The sequence below is a fragment of the Lepisma saccharinum genome, chromosome 19, assembly GCF_977018435.1.
Source record: "Lepisma saccharinum chromosome 19, izLepSacc3.1, whole genome shotgun sequence".
NCBI lineage: Eukaryota > Metazoa > Arthropoda > Insecta > Zygentoma > Lepismatidae > Lepisma > Lepisma saccharinum.
The window spans coordinates 66,910,679-66,936,531 of NC_139247.1; the positions used below are offsets into that span (position 1 = coordinate 66,910,679).

The following is a 25,853-nucleotide window of genomic DNA, read 5'->3' on the forward strand; positions in this document are numbered from 1 at the left end:
GAAAACAAGTCTCTGCGCAATTAGTGACTGTAGAGGGCACGAACAATGAACGCGTCAGAGGGGAAATAAGTGCATGGAGGGGAAAACGGGGCTGCAGCTATCAGCAATTCGTACTCTTTCGCTCCGCCCACTCGCTCCCTCCCCTCCTCTACCGTTAGGGGAAGTCGGGGGAATATTAAAAAACTAAAAATTCGTATTTGTTACAGTTTTAAACGCTTCTCCGTTTGATTCCTCAGCTTATGTTCTACTTTAACCCAAAACAGATAGTTTCTTGTAAAAACAATATTTTACAAAAAAATGTCAAGTTGCTCATCACATATGAGCATAGGGTAATATGGGCCACTGCAGATAAAGCTGGATATATCTCAAAAATTTTATATTTTTCCTTAGTGCACCTGGTAGTTATCACCATTTATACTCTACCCAAGCACAATCCACCACAAAAGGAAAGTCTGCATCATCACCACCCAAAAAATCATTTGCAGTTTTCACATACAAAGGTGACTCCAACTTCCTCAATGTTTACACAGTCCTCATGTAACCACTCGCTGCTATTCACACCTTAACCATTTTTCTCCATTGAAGTCATTGTTTCCTCCGCAAACAGGACACATGCAATCATCATCAGTTAAAGAATGATTAAATCATTCATTAATGTATTCCATTGTTATTTGTTTATTTACTTATTTGTTTATAATATTGTTAAATTACATTTATTTCTTTAATTTAAATGTTCTGAAGACCAGAATAATTAATCTATTAATCTAATTTTGGAATATTGTACAGTCATATTTCCCCATTTCTGCTCATATTACCCGGAACACCTCTGCTCATATTTTTTCCAGACGCCATGATTTGAATTTCCATCTCCTGTGCCACAATGCTTACAAGCAACGAAACAGTTTCATTCTCAATAGAAAGACTAATCACTACGTTTTGAAATTACTATTATGGCATTATGTCAGACTAACAACTTACATGTTATTTTAGCTTATACAAATATTCCTAAACAACTATCAAGACTACATTTTGACAAAAACCTTTCACAGACTTACATTAAAATGACGCTGACACGACAAAGACTGTCGCTAGGCTCACGACATTTAGTGGGGCACTGGTAGAGGCTTCAACGAAGTGCTGCCAACTGTCGGTCTCGGAAACGCGATTCTCCTCTTGGCGGTGTGCGCGATAATGCTTCAACCTGCTCATATTCCCCAACTGCCCATATTCCCCCGACTTCCCCTATGCGCGACCTTGCTCCACAGATTCCTGGGACAGATTATAGTTTCCTTTTTTCTGGCTTTTCCAGTCTTTGGGAAGGAGAAGAAATCGTAACAACCTTTACTTTTCCCCACCAGTTGACCAGAAGACAGGAAATGTCGCGCCAGACTCTTTCACTGGAAAGTGCTACCAGCGACACAGTTCAGGAACCTCTCACAAGCTCCCGACCAATTTGGAAAATTGGATTGGGATGGAGAGGCTGATTCCCTGAGAACTGAGCCCTCCAGGCAATTAAGTAATTGTGGAGGGAGGCTTCCCCCGCAGCTGGGTAACAGGTCAGGTAGCAGATGTCGCCACTGCTCACGAAGCGGAAGTTGGGATCAATCTGAACGCGTGGAAATCCTTGAGAATTAACTACCGTAATTTAACTGAATGGTAATAACTTTCCGTCGGTGGGCCCCGATGCAATATTCAATTACTGTTGAATTATCGCTTAGCTTACTTCCTGATAGATTGGGCGCGCGCGGGAAAATAGGTCTCTCTGTTCGAGACAAGATGCATTTGAAGTAGAGTCACGATGCAGAAATCGGGCTCGTAATTAGACCAGGAATACTCTGACAATCTTCTCATGTAGTCGTGCTCAGGTGGTACGTGGCATGCCACTTGCAAAGCAAGGTGCAGAATCAAGCGCAACCTGACACAACGTATCCACATGACCCGCCGCGCGTAGCACATACAGCTTAACCAAGATAAGATTGCTCCCAGCAAACTAAAGTTCACAGTCATTTGTTTTCTACTCTCTCGTGCCCGTTGACAATGCTGCACAATTTGGCAGTCTGTGAATCCAAGAAAAGCAGACAAAATATTAAAATCCAAGGATATAAGGGAGTTAAATTTTGCGGTACGCATAATTGATAACATAAAGGAAAGTACTGACATTTATTTAAGTCCACTTTATGCACAGATAGGCTAATCGGAATTGGACCTGCAGTTTAAAGCGAAACCCAGATCACCATGTGCCTTCACTGGGTACGGAAACCAGGACACTTTGGTTACAAGGCGACGACGTTACCACTACGCCATCTGAATGAATAAATTGATTTATTTTACTTCGTCTTTCTGTCACATTTGACAAATTGCGAAGATTAGGATGGATGTGATAAGATGAAAAGCACTAGATGGAGGCACAGGGCACACTAGTTCGGGTCGCACTTTAAACTGTAGGTCCAGTACAGATTAGCCTTCCTGTGCATAAAGTGGCCTTAAAAGAACAAATCAATCAATCATGATGAAATGCATGAAACGACAATACATTCGGACAGCACACAAGTCACAGAGGAGGTTATATTGCCTGAGAGCCCAGGCGCCTCCTAAAACCCTGGGAAAGTACTGAAGCTCATCGCCTATTAAGATATGAGAATTAATGTAAGGTACCAAAACACGTTTACACAGATCGTTAGGTGTGCGTCACATCTATGTGGATCAGTAATGATGCAGTTCATATATTTCATGCTACCGTAGAGATATTGCCCACCACTTGCGATGTACTATTTAAATAAACTTCAAGGGTGGGTATTTGCATATGAACTCCGTAAGTCATCGAAAACAAGTACTAGGATTATAACAGTTGGGCTGAAAAGTTCGTAGGCTGACTCATAGATGGCGTTACTAGAATTAAATCCGTGTGATTTTTACTTAGTACTAACCTTCAAAAGATACGTGTATAAATTTCACAGCTGCCGGATAATTAGTTCGTGAGATATAGCATTGTGAGTGAAGCAGCTTTTGTTATTGTGAAAAAATGGATAAAAAAAGAATTTCGTGTGTTAATAAAGCATTGCTTTTTGGTGAAAAAAATACTGTTGAAGCCAAGGCTTGGCTTGATAAACATTATTCGGACTCTGCACCAGGAAAATCAACCGTTGAGAAGTGGTTTGCTAAATTTAAACGAGGCGAAATAAGCATCGAAGACGATGCACGCAGTGGACGCCCCAAAGAGGCTGTTACCGACGAAAACATCAAAAAAGTCCACAAAATAATTTTAAATGATCGTAAAGTGAAGTTGATCGAGATAGCTGACATTATTACATAGCGTCGTTGGAGCGTTTAAAGGATGAAATCACGAAAAAACGGCCCCATTTGAAGAAGAAAAAAGTGCTGTTTCATCAAGATAATGTACCGTGTCACAAATCAATGAAAACGATGGCAAAATTATATGAATTAGACTACGAATTGCTTCCCCATCCACCATATTCTCCAGATCTGGCCCCCAGTGACTTTTTCCTGTTTGCAGACCTTAAAAGAATGCTCGCTGGAAAGAAATTTAGCACTGATGAAGACGTAATCGCCGAAACTGAGGCCTATTTTGAGGCTAAAGAGAAATCGTACTATAAAAATGGCATCGAAAAATTGTATGACCGCTATAATCGTTGTATCGCCCTCAAAGGCAACTATATTGAATAATAAAATCGAATTTTGTCAAAAAAATATTTTTTACTATGTTAGCCTACGAACTTTTCAGCCCAACTGTTACTTTATATAATATATATATATATATAGTATATCTTTTAATATATAAAATTGGAGTGGCCGCCGTGGCTCAGTCGGTAACGCGTCTGACTACCATGCTGTAGGTCCCGGGTTCGATCCCCGGGAACTTTTCTAACGTTGGAAGCGGCCCCGGCGCCCACCCAGCGTCGAATGACATGGGTACCTGGGGGAAACCCTTGGGGGTAAAGGCGGTCAAGGGCGTGATGGTGATCACATCACCCCCACTCACGACGGATCAAGAAAGTGTGGGGCGTATACGCCTAAGCACAGGGGAGCACTTTACCTTTTTTATATATAAAAATTGATGTATGTATGTGTGTGTGCGGGTGCGTATATTTGTTTGTTCCGGCATAACTCTCGAACGCCTGGAGCGATTTCAACCAAACTTGGTACACGTATGACTTACAATCTGGAAAGAAATACTGTGGGGGTAAGACACCCCTGCCATATCTAGGTGTGGTGTGGGAGGGGGTGACATGCAAAAATAATCGAAAACGACCGATATTAGTGTGGAATCCATAGATTTCGGGGTCGCTAAGATGATTAGTGACCCTCTCAACGCCATTTAACTCCAAGACACCCCTGGTACCCCTAGGGGTAGGGGTGGGAAGGGGGTAACATGTAAAAATAATAAAAAACGACCGATATTAGTGTGGAATCCATAGTTTTCGGGTTCTCTAAGATGAAAAGTGACACTCCCAATGCTGTTCGTCTTCAAGACACCCCTAGCACCCCTAGGGGTGGGGTGGGAAGGGGTAACATGTAAAACAATCTACATTAGTGTGGAATACATAGTTTTCGGGGTCGCTAAGATGAACAGTGACACTCCCAATACCATTCAACTCCAAGACACCACTGGTAGCCCTAGGGGTGTGGGTGGGAAGAGGGTGACATGTAAAAATAAAAAAGACGACCGATATTAGTGTAAAATCAATACTTTTCGGGGTCGCTAAGATGAATAGTGACACTCCCAATGCCGTTCAACTCCAAGACACCCAATGCATCCCTGAGGGTGGGGGTGGGAAGGGGATGACATGTAAAACGACCGTAATTAGTTTGGAATCCATAGTTTTTGGGGTCGCTAAGATGAATAGCGATACTCCCAATGCCAATCAACTCCAAGACACTCCTGTTGTTAAATTTATATTAAAATGTATTTGTAAATGATATTACTTTATAATTTGTTGTACTTATACTTTTAAATACCTGTAAATAAAATTAGTTACATATCACGCGATAGTTAGAATTCATTAAACACCCGGGCAACGCCGGGTCATCAGCTAGTATATTATACCGGGTGGTCCAAAAGTCCCGGAACGTTCACATATCGTGAGAAATACACATCGAATCGTAAAACAAAAAAAAGAGTTTAATAAGTGAAAGATAGCTACTCAATGATATCACACTTGATTCCCCAACCCCAGGGGACCTTTCAATAGAGTATATGGAAAGGGGGGTCTACCATATACTCTATTGAAAGGTCTTGACGTGCAGATTCCGAATCTGCAATTGCATTCACTCTAGCTCAATTAGGGGCAGAGCGTCCCTTTGATATTTTTTGGGGTTTTATGAAATTTTCACTTTTTAAATTTTAAAATCGCCATATCTCCGTTCCTAATTAAGCTAGGAGCATGGTTGATAGCTTGTTGGACTCGGAATGAAGTACTCTTTCCGATTCTACAATACAAAATGAGTTTCCATTTAAAAGTTTACAGTTCCCCCCCCAGGGGGCAGGGGTGGGGAATCAAGTGTAATATCATTGAATAGCTTTCTTTCACTTATTACACTCGCTTTTTTGTTTTACGATTCGATGTGTATTTCTCACGATATGTGACCGTTCAGGGATTTTTGGACCACCCTGTATATAAGTATATATATGTGTGTGTGTATATTTGGTATTATACATTATAATTGTATTGCGATATGTTTAGCGGTGGTAACAGACACAGCTTCAACTACAGTAGCTCTTTATCAGCCCAGACTGCTCAGTTGCCACTACCCCTATTTCTGCATCGTTTAGTGACACACTGCTCGTTCATTGCAGCCGCACAGACTCTTCAAAATGAAATTTATAACCCTTTTATCGAGAATCTTCCTAGGCAGGCCATGTGTTTCTGCTTGCCTTCTTGTGTTCCATGAACATAAATAACTCCAGTTCCAAGGGAGACCTTTCCCCTCTTTCCCCTCTCCAAGACTAAAGTCTCAATCTCCAACTGTGAAGGCCCTGGATCTATACCTTCTTCCTTTCTTAAATGATTTCGCCAATGCAGTACCGAAAACGTTACTTGTAACTGCGTTAGAAGTAACAGTTACTTCCAAACACGGACACCGGAAGTTATAAACACACACACACACACACACACACACACAATGGAAACTACTCCTTTAACTTCCCCTCTTCTCATAAAATTTGTATATTACAAAACTTTAGTCTATAGGAATCTTTGTTAAGTCAGAAAGCATTAACATTCCAATTCTAATAGCAACAGATATTAGAGATTAAGCATATTATTCGGTCAAAAGAGATAAATTATATAATATATTAGTAGAGTTTGGAATACCTAAGAATGTTGTTAGTATGATAAAAGTATGCACCAGTGAAACAAAGTAAAATTCGTGTGGGTATTAATGTGTCTGACAAATTTACAATTCATGATGGGTTAAAACAAGGAGATGCATTATCTCCATTGCTCTTTAATTTTGCCTTAGAATATGCTGTTAGGAAGGTAAAAGAAACTAAAGAAGGACTAAAATTAAATGGTGTGACTCAGTTGTTAGCATATGCAGATGATGTAGACTTACTGGGGGATGATGTGAATACAATTAAGAATAATGCAAAAATATTTTTCAAAACTGCTAAAGAGATAGGTTTGGAAGTTAACAAAGAGAAAACTAAATATATGCTTACAGGCCGAAACCAAGTGTTAGGTAATAATCAAAATCTAATTATTGATAACAACTCGTTTGAACCAGTTTCCAAATTCAAGTACTTAGCAGTAATATTAAGAAATGAAAATTATATTAAAGATGAAATAAATGTAGGCTTCATTCAGGAAATGCATGTTACTTCTCTCTTCATAAACTTTTGTCTTCTCGTTTAATATCTAAGAAACTAAAAGTTAAAATACACAAAATAGTAATTTTGCCTGTAGTATTATGTGGGTGTGAAACTTGGTTCCTTACATTGAAAGAGGAACATAAATTGAGAGTATTTGAAAATAAGATCCTTAGGAAAATCGTTGGACATAAAAGGCATGAGGAGACAGGTGAGTGGAGAAGGTTACATAATTTAGAACTACATAATTTGTATTCATGTCCAGATATTATTAGAATAATTAAAGCAAGATGACTTAGGTGGGCAGGCCATGTGGCACGAATGGGAGAGGAAAGAGGAGTTTACAGGATTATTGTTGGGAAACCTGATGGTAAGAGACTTGTATGAAGGCCAAGACGAAGATGGAGGGACAACGTTGAGATGGACCTAAAGGAAATCGGTAGGGATGGAAAAGAGTATATAGATCTTGCTCAGGATAGGGACAGATGGAAGGCCTGTGTTGCTGCAGCCATGAACCTTCTGGTTTAAGAAGGCTAGAGAGTTAGTTAGTTAGTTAATATATATTAGTGTTGAGCAAGCATTAAAGTAACACAGGTACACGGAAATTGCTAAAGGCTTGATTAAGATTGGAATGTGAGGAGTGAATGACTTGGAGTCAGGAAATGTCAGTGGACCGAATAAATATAAAATATAAAGTAAATAAGGGGCCTTTTGTTATTGGAATGATCAGGAGGAGGGAGTTCAATTAGTGCTCTTAAAGGTACTGGAGTTTGAGTTGAATACGGATCAGATACATTCATCTACAACAAAAACAGATATATACCTTTTACTTCATCATCGCAAGTCAGTCTTGAAGAGTGTAAAATCCATGTTTAGTGTTGCCATTCCATTATTTGTGCACCTCTCGTATTGGGCCAGTTGTGCCCTAAACTGCCAATCGAGTAGTTTTAGGCAACGCCACTCAGAACTCGATCAACATACTGCAGGGTATGATACGATCCCTCAACAAACAGGTTCATGGCTATTGGTTTAATTACATAATCTTCTATATATATAAAAATGGATGTGTGTGTGTGGTGTGTATTTGTTTGTTCCGGCATAACTCTCGAACGCCTGGAGCGATTTCAACCAAACTTGGTACACGTATCACTTGCAATCTGGAAATAAATACCATTGGGGTAAGACACCCCTGGCACCCCTAGGGGCGACGTGGGAAGGGATGACATGTAAAAATAATCGAGAACCACCTATATTAAATTACGCACAAACAGACATCCGTGACTCTATGCAATCAGCACAACAATAGTGTTTCTCGGGTTGTCTAACATTCAGGTTGATCAGATTTTGTGTTGCGAAAACGACCGATATTAGTGTGGAATCCATAGTTTTCGGAGTCGCTAAGCTAATTGGTGACATTCACGATCACATTTAAAATTACTTACATTTTACACTATAGTTAGAATTCATTATTTTCCTGTCTAATACAAGATTGGGATAAATAAATACCCGGGCAACACCGGGTAATCAATTAGTAATAAATAAGCAAATTCACGAAACAAAGATACATCTTGGATACCTTAGGTGATTATTAATTTTCCTCTATATGAATGAGTTTTGTTCGTTCCCTCATCATCCCTCCATTTCCGTGATTGGCGTAGAGAAGTAGAAATCGAGATACCAATCTAATAGAAAAATGCATTTCAAAAGCTAACAGCAGCATTGTTTAAAGTAGTATTATGAAATGCACTTTTCTTGTATTTTTAACGGGGTACGAGAGTGTTTTTTTTCCCTTCAGAAAACACTAAGGTGTCAACCAGTCTTCCACACGGTACACACTGGACTGTATTTTGTAGACTAACGAGGCCCTGGCGCCTGAACTCATCCTCTGTGGAAGTTATGTTTTGTCGTGCTTATTTGTTTGGGATTGTTCCTTCATCCTCATCTTCGCGATAAGCTAAAAAGAGGCAGAAAACTGAAGTAAAATAATGGAAATCCATCAATTGTACTTTTAATGCTAATAACGCCGCTTTTATACGTGTTGTGTTAAGGGGGATTATGATAAGTTAAAATGCAAAGGAAATGTAATGGAATACTGAATGCTATGGACGAGGCGAACATAGATCGTAAGTGAGATGACATGAAGTTAAATAGTACGAGCGACACTAACATCATGTTATCCATATCCTAAACTCATTTCCGTCTTCTCCATTTAGCTAATAACGGAAGAGAATTATTATCTACATCCGAAGTTAGGAAATAAAAGATCTCAATTATGAAGCCAGTATGGAAGCAATTTTGGTTTTGTTAATCCAATCTCCAATCCATTATCTTCTCCATCTGAATGTGTCCTTCAAACCAGGATTTCCGCATGCTCTCATCTCAATTTCAGATTAGTTCTCTAATTTAAACAAACACAAAAAAGCATCATCTTCCATTTTCGTGGAATGAGGAACCGTTGGGTACAACCATACAGAATAGTCACACCGCTCTGCACACTGTTCTTACGAATTATCGTTAAATTTAAGTTTCACTGTATGAATGAGCTGCAGTTCCCTTTTCCTTGTCGTTATAACTTCTACGTTGACTTGTATAACAATTTTATCAATAATTAAGCCAAGAACTTCCTTCTGCAATTCCAATGTCCTTCAGACGTTTCAATGAAGGCCTAAATTCATTGCATGAAGTCTTATTTTTGTTTACATTGTTGTTATTAATCGTCGCTTTTCTGCCTCTTTTGTCTAATCGCGACGATGAAGATTGGTTATGATTGGACAAAATTGATGAATGGATACTAAAAAATAACACCAAGGCCTGGAATGTCAGGTAATTAACAGATTGGAATGTAGTTCAACAAGTAGGATGTAAAATGATATTTGTATATCTACTAGATACATAAGACTGTATGTACAGCATGTGAAAAGCCGCTGTAGTTCAGCCGTTAGGGCGTTTGACCGCCAACCAAGAGAGTCAGATTCGATTCCCGGGCAGAGTATTTTCAGGTGGGAATTGCACAAGATTAAATGTCCCATAATGGAGCAGCTATGGTGTCGGGAAAAATGCGCCCGGGAAAATTGCGCTCTCGCAATAAAAGTGGGAAAAATGCGCCCTCTCAAGAGTAACCACAATGAAAAGTGGGAAAAATGCGCCCAGCACACACAACCTTCACCAATATTATAATATGTTGATTAAAGCAACCTTTACGCAGCTTCCCCTCACACTTAACACAGACTTGGGACTGTCAGGAAAGATCATTTTGTTTTTAAAGTACAGTAAAAATATTCATTTTTCTGGCGTGTTTAGAAGCTGGAGATGATGTCCGTTGTCATAATTTTTTTTGAATTTTACTTTTGTAATTTTTTTTTAATATGTTATAATTTTTATTTTATTTCATTAAAGTTTTTATTTACATTTGTATTTCCATTTCTTGTGACCTTCGTTGACGATCATTTACTCCATTTTTTGGGTGTACGCCAGACTTCTCAGGCACTTGGTAAGGTCCTTGGGTGTGCTTCTTTTGTAAGTATGTAAAATTTTGCTAATCAGTTCATCCAGTTTTATGTACGTTCGTTTCCTCTTCGTTCCTTCCAAACCGATGCTAGCCTTGTCATATTTGTATCCGCTGTATTCCGCTTCCTGCTTCAGCGTCTTCAGAAGGGTGTGGAAGTTGGGATGAAGTCGAACTTTCTCCTGCAACTTATTGTTCCACCCTTCGGCAGCATTGTTGGTGCGGTGCTTTGCATCTCAACAGTGCCACACATCAACTGGTAGATTTGGATTTTGCAGCCATTGTTGCACAAAGTAGTCAAGAAACGCTGTCAGTTTCTCTCCTGCTGACTGGTCATGTGTGCTGGGCGCATTTTTCCCACTTTCTAATGTGGTTACTCTTGGGAGGGCGCATTTTTCCCACTTTTATTGCGAGAGCGCATTTTTCCCGGGCGCATTTTTCCCTGATTCGCAGCTATGGGGTTCATACAGCAATTAATAAATGGGGGGGTAAAGGTGGTGGAGAGTGGTGTCGATCACGTCACATCTACAAATGACCGATATTGTGTGTATCTGCACATCCCCAATATGGGTTCACCTATATCGTCTTCTCCAATGACAATGAAATAGAACGAATGCACACTCCTGTTCAGATAAAGTGGCACATTCTTTAACTGTTGAAATCTATAAAGTGTGTCACTTTATGTGAACATGAGTGTACAAAATAATCAAAACCTTTACTTCAACCGAATTCAGTATGACACTGGTTCCAATGTATCTTGTGCAATTAAGATGTAAAATGTGTAATTATGCAGTATCGCCCGAACACCTCTCACTCGTTACTTTCGTTAATTTTAGCATTGATACTTACCTATTCTGCATTGCGGAAGATTCTTTAAGGTGAAGTTATGTCTTTTTCCATAAAATAGTGTGAACTTTTCATATTACGAGTCATTATTTGTCTTCCTTGTTCCGCTTGGGCAACAGACAATATGGCGTGCACTCGTCATGGATCATCGCGCGTCGTGCTTGTGTTTTGTCGATTTGCAGAGCGCAAGCAGTGTTTCAAACCTTAATGACCGAAAATTACGTACTATTACGATTTTTTTTACATATTTCCATGATTCTTGCATGATTACCTCCACGAACCATGCACGATAAGTTTAGGTTAGGTTTGGTTAGGGTAGGCAAGCACAGTTAAAATTTGAACACGTTAGGTTATGTTAAGACATAAACAGCCACTACGTGTCGAACAGATGGTTTTCGATTTCACGAAACAAACGCGTGTTTGGAAACACTGACACGGGGTTACGTCATCGAACGCAGGCAAATAGCAAGGAAATGGCTGCAATCGCCTCTGCGTGATGGAAACATTTCTCAGGAAAGAAAAGGAATTCCGGCTCAGAAAGCATAAACGATCAAAGAAAACACCTTCACGAACTTCCACAACGTCAGAGAAATTGATTGAAGTAAGTAGTTCCTTCTGTAAAAATGAAGAAATCCGTTCGGGCGATACTGCATATTTACTGTATAATGTAACAAACCCCCTTTCTCCTCATTTCTAACGAATCGGTCCGTTCACGCGTATGCCAAACTTACAGGTCAGCACAATTTGTCTCCTTCGTTTAGCGCTACCATTCCGCTATTAAGCACACTCTGGACTTTTCGCATCGCTGAATAACCTAGAGAACTGATAGATGTTTTCAACACAAAGCTGACTCAGTAGTGCAGGCACTGACACTCTATGCGAGAAACTCTGGTTTGACTCATAGTCAAGCAGTATTCATGGGAGCTAAGTTCTGAATTATGCTATACACTACATTATAATAAATATAAGTTCATTTTCATTTACGTCAGAGGAACGATATATATTTTTATTATTATTATTCATAATAATAACAATAATAGTAGAGAGAAAAACAATGTCTGCGAGAAATGTTGCCTGTTGTTACGTCTTAAAGGTCAAGGACACTGCATGTAATAACTGGGTTACTGTTAGCATCATCTTACAGAGATTCATTAGTGTGGTTTAACTAGAAGAGATATGTTCTAAGTTTGTTCTTGGTTCACAGTCTTCCTTGTTCCCAAACTGCTGCTCTCATGTAATGCATATCTCTCTCTCTCTCTCTCACCAAGAAAGTTTGCTTCTAACGACTCGTGATATTATCAGTCTTCATCAGGAAAGCTAAGGTGTCATCATCATCATCTCTCTCTCTCTCTCTCTCTCACTACATTTGTTTTACTTCACCAGCGCCTACCATTTCTCTTTGCTGTCCCTGTCTCATTAACGGTTTCTGTCAAACAACACTTCGGGTAAATTAATATAAAATGCACTGGCAACCTGAAGTACGAATGCATTCAGGAAATATTTTGAATTGACTAATTGCATAACCGACATAATACTTAACTTTTGATCTCGATACCGAGTTCGAATCCCGGTGTTCTTAGTGAGTGTTCGTACATCAATTTCGTGTGATAATCACTCATCCTCATCGTCGCGATTAGCTAAAAATTGCAGAAAAGCAACGTTAAATAACAAAAATACAAATGCGTTCGGTATATTAGGATCCATATCATCTCTAAGAATGCATTGTGGAATATGGAAACTGTGATGCGTCGGTATGACGTCATATATCCAGTCGCGATTAGCCTATCCGAGCTTAAAGTGGACTTAAACAAAAGGGAACGCATTGCTAAAGAGTGCTTCCCGTTCAGTTGAATGTAAAAAATACGTGACAGACCACCAGTTTTCTGGTAGTTTGTAGGTATCACGTAAGTCACGCTCCAATAAGTCACTGAATCGGGAAGTGGCATCAGATTCAGAGAAAAATGGTGCCAAAAATCGACACTTTATTTACTTCATTTCTTGAGAAATGTGAGACCGGATTTATATGAGATTGTGCATCCAGCGATGCAATTAGGGCATAGAAATATTTTACAAATTTCTGAACTTGGAAACTTGCACGAGAACCATCGCTGACAAATTTAGTAATGTGCTTTAAACAGCACAGATTGCATGATATCCTGCAAGGTAGACAACCTACTTAACTTTACTGTTTCCCGGGTTGCAGGCATTTCAGGGGTACATGATGAAATGTTGGCAATGCAATACGGAGATAAACCAGATATTTCGAAAGAAGCTATACAAGTTTCCGCGCAAGTACTGACGCGATGTGGTTCCACCAATGAACAAGTGAGAGGGCACCGGATTCTATGGAGGGGAAAGCGACTGCAGTTACCAGCATTCGCAGCAGCGTGTACTGCTTCGCTCTGCCCACTCGATTTTCTCCCCTTCTCTGACGCCATGTGCGGCCTTGCTCCAGAGATAGTTGAGACAGGGTACAGGAGTTTGGAGTTCCTCGCTGCAGTAGCTCTATTAACGCGCAGAAAAATATTAATTATACTTTATTCCTGAGACCAGTAAATCAAACAATGCTTACTTTTGCTAACTAGAAAATAAAAATATTTCAAGATTTGTTGAACATTTTAGAGAATTTTGCTACAGGAAATTCTGAAGATAGCCTATTTGGACTTCATTGCGAGACTTGAACCTTTCGCTAACTTGTCGACATTGGTTAATGTGTGATGTATTAATTAGTAGCGTGATTTCTAAGTGGATGTCACTGGGCTAGAGTGCTGCAGGAAGAAGATTTCGCCCTAGCGCCAAATAGTTCAAACGGATGACGCTAGATAGCGTACGGAATACACGCTCGAAGACCAGTAGTATAAAGTGGACTGAATGGAAAAAATCAACTCAAACTTAAAAGTGAATTTAATAACAAAATTCAAACTCAAACTCAAAACTGGAGTTAAAACAAAAATTCAAACTCAAACTCAAAAGTGGACTTAAAACAAAAACTCAAACTCAAAAGTGGACTAAAAACAAAAATTTAAACTCAAAAGTGGACTAAAAGCAAAAATTCAAATTCAAACTGAAATGTGGACTTAAATAAAAAATTCAAACTCGAAAGTGGACTAAAAACAAAAATTCAAACTCAAAAGTGGACTAAAAACAAAAATTCAAACTCAAAAGTGGACTTTAATCAAAATTTCAAACTCAAAATCAATAGTGAACTTAGAACAAAAATTCAAAATCAATCTTTCACTTCCTTAATGCAGTTTATGTCACTTCTTATGGTACATCCCTAACTTTTCGGCGGATATACTCGGAGGGCTACGAATTTAAATCCGTCCACTGATTTACCTCATTGGCTGTACCGCTCGAGGCAATTATTTATAATTACCCGCCATGCTTACAATTACGCGTGCGAGTCCACTAAACGACCAGCCTTCACCAACTCTGCGGCAGTCAGTCATCAACTTTTCAAGCGTCTCCATTGGGTACAGATTCTTTCGCCATAACAGAGCCAGTCCATTGTTGTCTTTGTTGCAAGACTTCTCGTGTCGCGCTGGAGCAAAATTGCTTCCCGCAGTCGGCCAAACGGTCGGCAGAGCGATACGAGTCTCAGAAACCCTGGGGCCATCATTGTTGGGGTCCCAATCTACAACTCGCCACGAAATATCTGGACAATGTCAACAGAGACCTTTGGCTTTTCGTTTGGGAACTGCAAACAATGGCATAACCCTCGGGATTTAAACAGTTCCAGCAGTCAACGCTAGAATAATATGTGGGTCTCTTTTGTTTTCTTTACAGGCAAGTAATTTCCATATTTAGTCTCGGGGAAAATCCACTCAATTACAGTTTATGTACAGAGTGTTTGATAATTTTCTGTCCCTTTTCGAGTCGCTTTCTTGAATCGTTTCCTGACAGATTCACATGTTTTAATTTAAATCTGTGCAAAGCAACACGTGAAAAAAGATTAAAATCCTTAGAAAAATATTTGGACCTAAGAGGGACGAGGAGGCAGGTGCGTGGAGAAGGTTACATACTTTAGAACGGCATAATTTGTATTCATGTCCAGATATTATTAGAATAATTAAATCAAGGAGACTTAGGTGGGCAGGCCATGTGACACGAATGGGAGAGGAGAGAAGAGTTTACAGGATTCTTGTTGGGAAACCTGATGTTAAGAGACCTGTAGGAAGGCCAAGACGAAGACGTTGAGATGGACCTAAAGGAAATCGGTAGGGATGGAAAAGATTGGATTGATCTTGCCCAGGATAGGAACAGATGGAAGGCTTGTGTTGCTGCACAGTTCGTAGTTAGTTAAAAAAAGCAACACGTCTTAATTTAGTACTATTAATTCTGAACGTTGTCAAATATAAGGTGCAGTTTGTGAACAGGCTTAGATTTGGAAGTATGCTGCCCCTGAAATATATCCGTGGTATCTTTGATTATTAATTTATTTATCAAAGGATCCATTTTACATTAGAATGTACTACCAACGACAAATGACAACATAAAAATTATATACTGTCCAGTAAATTGAACAACAGCTTTCTAAAACGTGCCTGATTTTCAAAAAAATATATTCTTCGGTAGATTAGTGTATCGGCTGGGAAGTCTGTAGAATAGGGAACGCTGGATATTGGCTTCTGACAAGCGAAAACTTTAGTGTTTCTTGTGGTGCGAGACGGCAGAATATTTCCTGGAGTAGTTGCTCGCAGCTCATGTTAGCACTGACTACTTTATGTAGAAATATATGGTCTGCCAATTTGGGCTCTTGTAAGTGTTATGTATATGGAATTCGGAGACGAATAATAACCAATAAGGAATTTTGAACAGAGTTTTGTCTATGTAAATTTGAGGGGGTATTCCATGGATCATATCCAAGACGCCGATCGACCTGTGTAAAGTTGTTATACGTTGTTAATACGCAATGTTATTCTTCCTCACTCCGACTTATCAGATTCTGGCAAAGAGGGTAACACTATTTCACTTCACATTACCATTAATATTTGTGGTAAAACCTTATCAGTTCGTGTTGGGCTCATATATGCTCATGCTCATGTCTACAACGACGAACATTCTACATTATAATCTTTCGTTCTAATTTTTAAAGAGTTTTACATACAGGTTGGTTGTCAACCATAAACTCTCAAAAATGCATCACACGGTTGAAATTCCCGTGATCACTGACAAGGCCGTTACATATCGGAGAGCAGTATTAGGTAAAAAGAAAGATTTGGTGAAAGTGCTGAGAGCAGAGATATTGTTTATTTCAGTAATATAGCAGGCGAAGCATCTTCATGGAACCCTTAGTGAGATGTGCTGAGAGAAGGAAAGTTTCTCATCAAGCCCAGATCCTTGTGTATAACGCTATGGGCCAGAAGCTCCTCGTTGGAGAGTAGTGAACCTAAGAATCGTGGGTTTGAATCAATGAGCAGCACTGAATGTTTCCTCCTACATAATCCATTCCCACTTCCGCGACCAGAAAATATTTCCTTATTCTCATTCATAATTTTGTTTTCATTTTGTTTCTTTTTGTTATTTTCTTCCACTTTTGGCTAATCGCGACGATGAGAATTAGCTGCAATTGATGAATGTAAACCCACCAAAGAACACTCATGCCCAGTCTAGGATTCAATCCGCTAGATCCCTGGTGTCGTATCGCACCAACAAGGAGGTCGGCTCCCCTTCATAAATTTAATGCATACAGCGTTCAGTCACATTCCACTTCTTCATCCAGATAGGAAGAGAACTCACGTAAAAAAATAGCAAAACGTTTAATGAGAAAAGCAAAAAATAAAACATCTAAAAAGTCTACATTACACAGAACGCATATGAGTAAAATTTCCAGAGAAGTACTAGGATAGAAATCTTCATTTTGGTGTCTAGGAGAATAATAATACCACTTGTACGTATTATGATCCTTGAAGTTGCATTCCGGACGTTTTCCGTTCCAGGAAATAAGAGAATGAAGGATCCAACCAAGGGAAATTTTTGTGAGCAAATTTCAAATTTTCATTAAAATGTTTTCCAGACTAGAATGGGTACATTTGCGACGCAAAAATAATATGAATAAAGAACTGATTCATTATGCAAGATACGAAACAAGAGAATGAGATAGAAGTTGGTGTCAACTGAAATGTATTTTGCTTTCTTTAATGAGGAAGCTACGCAAGAAAATATAAGTTGACTGATTCAAAAGAATATGAGGAAATAAAAAAATTCACAGTGAATGTTTCTAAAGCAAAATTGTTACCCAACAATGACAGAGTCGTTCGAACTTTTCCCCGTAGCTCATTTAACGAGCGTAGCAATTGTTCTGTGGAATTTAATTTTGTTTTAAGGAAAAGTCGATATCTAACCTAAACGAAACTACATATTATCTTCTTTTCCTTGTAAAACGTGAATATCTTCAGGAATCATCAACATGTTCCCGCTAGCACGAAATAGAAAGAGGATACCAACACAATGCACAATCCTACGACATCTTTCTTGCTTCCTAGAAAACCATTCACTGTGCATGCGCGATCCTCAGACCCGATGAACGATAGAGAAAACGGCCCAGACTGAGCGACACGCAAGCGACATGTATAACATCGTGGCACTACGGTAGAAGATATTCCATTTATTTCTGTAGTTTAATTTGCAAGTAACGTATGTCGCTTCGGCCAGAAAGCTCCCTGGCGGCCTCCGTGGAGGAGCGGTTAGCATATCGCGGGTTCGAATCCGGGCCTTGGCATGGATGCTTGTGAATGTCCATTCATCAATTTCAGCATATCACTCCTCCCCATTGTGACTGACCCAAATATTCACATTTATTTAATTTATTGTTTCATTTTGTGTTTAATACGCACGATATATTTGTAGGGCCTCCCGATGGCGCAGTGGTATCGTCGTCGCCTTGTAATCAAGAAGTCCCTGGTTAGATTCCCGGTGGAGGCTCATAGTGGTTCGGATTCTACTTTAACTGTAGGTCCAGTCCCGATTAGCCTTACTGTGCATAAAGTGGACTTAAAACACCAAATCAATCAATCAATGTATTTGTGTTGTTATGAATTTCTATTATGTTATGTTCGCAAAACGTGATGTATAATGAATTATGATCACATTATTGATAACGTAAAATTATGATGTACAAATTTCTATATACATTTTGACCATAGCAACGATAAAGAAACAAAAGACAGTAGATCAAAAAGTGAAAAATATATTGAAATTTTATATAGTGACGTCCGAGTTTCAATGAAGTTATCAAATTGTAATTGCTATTTGGTAAAGTGAAATACTAGGATGTTTCGTTGAAGTTCAAGTAAAAGTTCACCATCTTTGAAATTAGCCAAAAGTGGCACAAAAAGCGAAGTACAATCAATCAATCAGAACGGTCCATAGAGTCCTTTGTCAATAGAAGCAAGTTTCGACTTTTCCATAAGAATATACTCAACGAGATGTAGTATAAGTCGAAACTGGTGATCCGTTGTACTGTCTCGACCAGATTGACAGAATTCCATAGTTAGAAAACAAATGTTTCTGCTGATTACATATGCACAAGGTATCACCATACAACATGGATAAACTCCCAATATGTGGATGGCATAGGTGGACATATTCTCTTTATAACAAAGTTGCCCGTTCTGGACTGTTATCGATGTTATGAGACCTCGAAAAATAAAAGTTCTATATCTTGAATGTATACAACCGTTCGTTATGAATTCAAGGTTGACACTGCCAGTTATATTTTCTGTCGGAAATGACAATACTTAGTACACTATGTAACCAATGAATGCAAAAGCCGATCCCAGTAGTGCACCTCCATCTGTACAAAACATATCAAGCTCTTCTTTAATGAAATAGAAGAGAAAACAGCATATGCACCTTATGTATGAGTCGACATCCGTGATTAGCACAACGCGCTACAACTCCTAGGGTCGCGGGTTCAAATACCGACCTGGGCATGGGTGTTATTTGTGAGTGTCCATTCATCAATTTCATCATATCGTCACTCACCCTCTACGACGCGATTAGCCAAAAGTGAAAGAAAAGCGACGGTAAATAACAAAACTCAAATCAAAAGGTTTAACCTCCGAGTTTTCTTGTAGCATTATGCTGTCTCATACCTGTGTTTTTCGGAGGAAAAATAATGAGTGTGGCAACCTTTAATATGTGACGCGCGGTTGCATACAGGCAGTATAAAACTTCCATTCTTTACGAGCTGTTGTAAACACAAAATAAAGTATCATTGTTATCAACTACAGGGGTTGGACAAAAATAACCACACCCACCTAATATGGTGTGGGACCGCCTTTCGCTTTGAGGACAGCCTCAATCCTCCTGGGAATGGATGCATGCAAGTCATGCATGGTAGTCAGTGGGATGCTATACCATTCCTCAACAAGAAACTGCTCCAGTTCCTTGAGATTGGCTGGCGGAGGGAAACGGGCCCGTACTCTGGTTTCTAATATTGACCACAATGGCTCGATAATATTCAAATCAGGTGATTGTGCAGGCCATGGAAGATGTGTAAGTGCGTCATCGTGCTCATCAACCAATCTTGGACAGTGCCAGCGGTATGAATGGGGGTATTATCATCCTGGAAAATGGAATCCCCTGCTGGGAACAATGCCTTCGCCATTGGATGGACATGGTCACCTAAAATGCCTTCATTCACCTTGACAGTTACCCTTTCAGTGTGACAATAGGACCCAATGAATGCCATGAAATTACCACCCACGCCATTACACTACCGCCATCACTGTTCGCACCAGACAGTCTGGATTGTATGCTTCGGCCGGTGTTCGCCATACCTAAACACGTCCATGGTGAGGAATAGTGTGAAGGTTGATTCGTCGGACCACATGACATGTTTTCATTGGTCAGTAGTCCAGGTTTTGTGCTTCTGACACCACTGACGTCTCCGTTTGGCATTATCCTGCGTTACAACAGGTTTGGCAATAGCGGATCTGCCATGGATATTCTGTTTATGCAGTTCTCGGCGCACTGTTTTCGTTGACACTGCATTCTCGACACGCATATTCATCTCAGCAGGCACTTTGGTTGCGGTGGTCTTCCTCTGAGAGCCAACAATTCTCCTTAATGCCCTCCTGTCTCTCTCTATGAGTTTCGTCTTTCTGCCACTATTCTGTTTCGCAGACGTCATTTTCCCTCCACTCAGTATGCTGTCATGCCGGTAGATACAGTAGCTCGCGATACCCCTACTGACTTTGCGACCGTTGTTACGGATTCACCAACTAATCGGGCACCAACCATTTGTCCTCGTTGGAAGTCTGTAAGGTCAGACATAATGGTAGCGCAACACAACACGACGCCGTGCACAGGCTTCCTGGTGGCTCATACCTCTAGTAGAGGGATCATAGGACACGGAGAAGACAAAAGACGCGTTCCGTGCGGCCAGTGCAATCAGCACACAACTCCAAAAATGGGGCTCATCTAATCGGGTGTTCATATTATTTTGTCCAACCCCTGGAAGTCGAAAATGTTATTGTTGCTAATGGATCATTTGAATTCTTTCAGGCAGGTGAGCAAAGCGGAAGGACGGACATTGGCCAATTTCCACGACGCAGCCTTCTTCGAGACCACGGCGGCAGAGGAGTACGAGCAAGTCGATCGCGTGTTCCACGAGACGATACGCGAGATCCTGCGAGAACAGGAGCGGTTCCTGCCCCTCCGGTCGCTCTACATCGAGGAGAAGAACTCCATGTTCAGTTCCTACCAAGGTAACAAGGTTTACCTTCAAGATCTGCATTTTGCCTACTCTGAATGTTTACTTCCGTCGATGCTACTAATACAGTGGAACCCCGATTTTACGTTACCGGGTTTAAATTATCTCACCTTACACAATCACTTTTCACGGTTGCACTAAAGCAGCATGCAAAAATTCTCGGATTTATTATTTTCTAATTTTTCACCTTGATCCCCCGAAGAACTTGTCATTTGTCATTTATTAACATAAGCAATAGCAATTTTGAAAACAAAATGCATTGTATATGGAACACACACCGTTAGCAGTAACAGTGAGATACCGAAATCCTGAAAGAAGTAGAGAGTTTAAAAATCAGATCTATTACTTCTCCAACAAACCTGACTGTGATACTGACCCGACCACATTGTAAACAACTTATATGTTTGTTCATCAGATGATAGATAACATCAAAATCAATAACTCAAAATCAAATAGTTGAATTCGATCAATGTAGCACGAACATTATTACACATTTTCAAATTTTTACAATGTATCGAAAAATGAGCGTGCATACAGGTAATATTATATTCTGGTTGAATGTATACGGAACTTAATAATGGATTTGCGGGGATGAAGTCTTCTAGATCATTTAGTGTTATAGGGAATGTTATGAAGAGTTGTATTAATATTGAGAGTGAACAAGAGTAATCATTAGTCCATTGGTGCAGATATCAAGAAATAACAATCGCATTGAGATGTAAAACACACGCAGTGCCATCTGTTGAGAACTTTTGTTTATAACATAAGCATTATGTTTTCCAGGTTCAGAGATTTGGACTGCAAACGTATCAAAACTTAAAATATCAACGAAATGAGGACAAATCCATTTACATACAGACTGAGATAAAAGTCGATTTCCACAAGAATTGTAACAAATTGACATTCAAACATCGCAACACACAGAACAACGATGCAAGTTGCCCAGTTTTTTTTGTTCAAGTTATGACAGCTGTATATATGTTTACATGTGAACAAGTGCGACAACTGAAAATGAGTTTTTGGGGAAAACGACCTCTTTCTCGCCTTGTATAAAGTATAATGGTGAAAGTATATACGATGGAGGATCAAATGAAAACCTTAAAAGTTTATTATAAATTTCAAATGTTGTGGTATTGCTATGAAAGTTGGCAATATTGTTTCTAACAGTATTCTCTTTCTTTAGTAGGTGGCAGAAGAGTCTAGTCAAACATGCGCCAGCACAGGAGCAGTTTCAAGATGGCCGCCCCACTGTCCACATGCACCGCATTAGAACAGCGTTCGGTGATCCGGTTTTTGAGTAGAGAAGGTGTGAAACCAATTGAAATTCACCGCAGGATGGCAGCAAAGTATGGTGATTCGTGTGTGTCCCTGCAGCAAGTATACGAGTGATGTAGGAAGTTTAAAAGTGGCGTAACATCTGTGGAGGATGCTCCTCGACCGGGACAGGCTCACCGCGTAGTGACCGACGACAACATTGCGCTAGTGGAACAGCTTGTAAAGGACAACAGGCGTATTACCCTGAAAGAAATCTTAACAATATTGAATATGAGCTTTGGTTCAGCTCAACACATTGTGCATAATGTTCTGAATTTCAATAAGGTTTATATATATATATATATAATTTGAATACCACGTCAGTTGACCGCTGAATTGAAAGATCGTCGCGTCGACGCCTGTAAAGAACTTTTGCGTCGTTTCCACGCCGAGGGTGATGCATTTCTGGACAGGATTGTTACAGGCGATGAGACCTGGGTTCACTATCATCAACCAGAATCACCATACTTTACTGCCATCCTGCGGTGAATTTCAATTGGTTTCACACCTTCACTACTCAAAATCCGGATCACCCGAACGCTGTTCTTATGCGGTGCATGTGGACAGTGGGGCGGCCATCTTGAAACTGCTCCTGTGCTGGCGCTTGTTTGACTAGACTCTTCTGCCACCTACTGAAGAAAGAGAATACTGTTAGAAACAATATTGCCAACTTTCATAGCAATACCACAACATTTGAAATTTATAATAAACGTTTAAGGTTTTCATTTGATCCTCCCTCGTATAATGCAATCAACTTGAATTTTGAAATGATAATTCCGTGCATATCTGACACCTCTATACGAACTTGAGTTCGGTTTCTACCTATGCGAACAAGCACATTACAGAAGATTCTCATGATGGGATTGAGAGGAGAGACAGTGTCGCCATTAAAGTTAATTCCCCCTTGCATGTACTAACAGCAAACGGTAACACAAACCCAACTGTGACAACGGTAGAAACCCAGGCGAAATTTGAACAAAGCTGCTGAAATGGAGAAACAAAACACTCCATTGTTGTCGTTACCTGATGCTGATGACAAACTTTATATGCATATATGAATTTGCAATCAGATACTCCTTGCATATCTTGTACATTCCAAGTTAAGCTATCGCCGTGTTTTGCTCTTCCTTTCAGATTAGATTAAACCGTAGTGAAGAAGTACTTGTTCCGAGAACTATCGTAGCTAACTCATCCTCTTCGATATCGTGCAGAGCCTCTCTTCCTCCACCTATTAGCAATCATCAACCAAAAAGTCCCTTGCCTCACGATTTGTCACTTTTGCTTCACCTGTTCCCAAGGCAACCGTCTCGCCGCTTCCTGTAGCAAAATTTCTTTCTCAACAAAATCCAACTACAGGTCTGGGCCCGTTAGGGTAAAATTTCCATATCCGGAAAACGCATTTTTTCAAATTTACAGGAGAAATTACTTACCGAATGCAGTTTCTTTAGAATTGTGGAAGTTCGGGGAAGTGTTTTCTGGCATCGTTCATTGAATTTTGCCGGTAAATCATATATTTTTCGATATAAATGTGTGACCGATGCACGAAAGCTCTTGCATCCATTTACTTCCAGGTGAATTTATGATGACGTAATCCCGGTCAGTGTTTCCAAACACGTGTTTTTGTAACTGAAGAAGGTACATTTCCGCAAATGGTTTGTGGGGCCATGTGCCAATGGTTCGTGGGGCTATGCGTCAATGGTTCGTGGGGCTATGTGTCAATGGTTCGAGGGGCTATGCGAGAATGGTGTGTGGGGCTACGCGTATTTTTTTCGAAACCAATTTTTAACTATTGTAACCTATACGTGACCCTACCTAACCTAACCTTATCGGAAATGGTTCGTGGGGCTATGTATGAATGGTTTGTGGGGCTATGCATCAATGGTTTGTGGGGCTACGTAGGTATTTTTGGGTGGAGTGGGATGGAAACACTGCATGCCGACTACCGTAGTGAAACTGTGACCGCCATTAGCGTGTTACAGAAAGGAAAAAGAAACCAACAAAACTTACTTCATACGTCGAAAATATAGATTATTTCCGTGAAAAAAGCGAAATGCCACCTTCAGCAATGTTTCTCAATGCAGAATACGTAAGTAGGAATATGGAAAGTGACATAAATAGAGAGTTTCAGGCGTTTTCCGGATACGGAAAATTTACCCACTACGGAAAAGAATTACAGAGTTATTTGATATTTAGTTATGATTGGTTTGTTTTGAATAGTTTTGTGACACTTCTTCGGCTTAATCGCTGCATTTGGGATGAATGATAAGATGAGATGGATCAAGGACCACCCCCCGTGACGGAGTGGTTAGCACATCACGTCGTCAGGGATCCCGGGTTCGAATCCCGGCCTGGGCATGGATGTTTCCGAGTGTCCATTCATTCATTTCATCATGTCATCACTCATCCCCATCTTCGCAAATTAGCCAAAAGTTGCGCAAGATGCGAAGTAAAATAAATCAATACAATCAATCGAGATGTATGAAGGGGCAATCTTAGAACACATATGGACGACACAACACAAAACCCAACAGAGAATTATACGGGGTGTACGTTCAGACGCCAGAGTGAGGGTGTACTACGTATACGGAAGTCAGGTTGAAGTTCTTCACCGAAAGTGACTCCTTACACCCCATTTGTTAATAAACGTTGCTTTTCTGCCACATTTGGCTAACTGTCACGATGGGAATGGGTGATTATTAGACGAAATTGCTGTAGGGACAATACTAGAAATTTTTATCTATATTGTTCATATTTGCACATGGCTTTTCTGCCATTAAGGCTAATGACCATGAAGATGAATGATGAAGAAACTCATACCCAGCAAGAGTCTCGAGTCCCGAACCTTAGTTGGCGAAATCGTCAACAGATCACTATAAGGCGTCGACATAAAAAAAATGAATACAATAATTGATATTGTTGTTTTGTACGATTCTGGCGAATCGAGTGCTACTTAAAAGTGTTTTATTCTGATTAAATAACACCAATAGATATTTAAGCTATCAGCACAATCTGGCAGAGATTTCACGCAAAAGAGAAATTCCAATTAATATCCAATCTTAGGGAACAAATACAATATTTCACACATGAGAGTTTTTGTTTAAGTTCACTTTAAGCACTGATAGGCTAATCGGGGCTGGCGAATACTCTCTAAAGTAGGACCAGCACTACACCGTGTTTCGAACCTAGAATCCCTTTATTAAAATGCGACAACGGAAGGCCCATAACACTAGACAGGTGTGGTAGGTGACGTTAGCACATCCCACGCTTCCCGACTTACACTCTACGACAAGCACAGTGACCGGCAATGAAAATGGGGCATCTATAGGCCTATCCTTAAAATCTCCCTTCCCCTGCAATGCGTTAAGTGTATTGCCTAACTCAACGGCGATGAGTGAACTTCAACAGAAAATTTTCAATGGCAATTTCCATCACTGCCGTTAAGTTAGGCAACAGACAAAATACATTGCAGGGAAGCGAGTGTCAGATTATATATATATATATAATGTAAACACTGTAGGTCACGTCCCGATTAGCCTCTTTGTACAATGCATATGATGCCTTTAACGAAAAGTACTCTCACACGTCCTCACATTCTGAGGAGGTATATGGTTATACTGAATATTAAGTGCAATATGTGTTTGTGA

The 25,853-nt window shown here is 39.9% G+C and overlaps 1 protein-coding gene across 1 annotated transcript in view; it reads left to right on the plus strand.

Annotated features, from left to right (window-relative positions):
* Positions 1-25,853, plus strand: part of LOC146002906 (ras-like protein family member 12) — a 157,165-nt gene that overhangs the window by 121,373 nt on the left and 9,939 nt on the right. Inside the window, exon 5 of the mRNA XM_083141004.1 lies at positions 20,688-20,890. Coding sequence (XP_082997130.1) covers positions 20,688-20,890 — 203 coding nt within the window. The remainder of the gene's footprint in view (positions 1-20,687; positions 20,891-25,853) is intronic.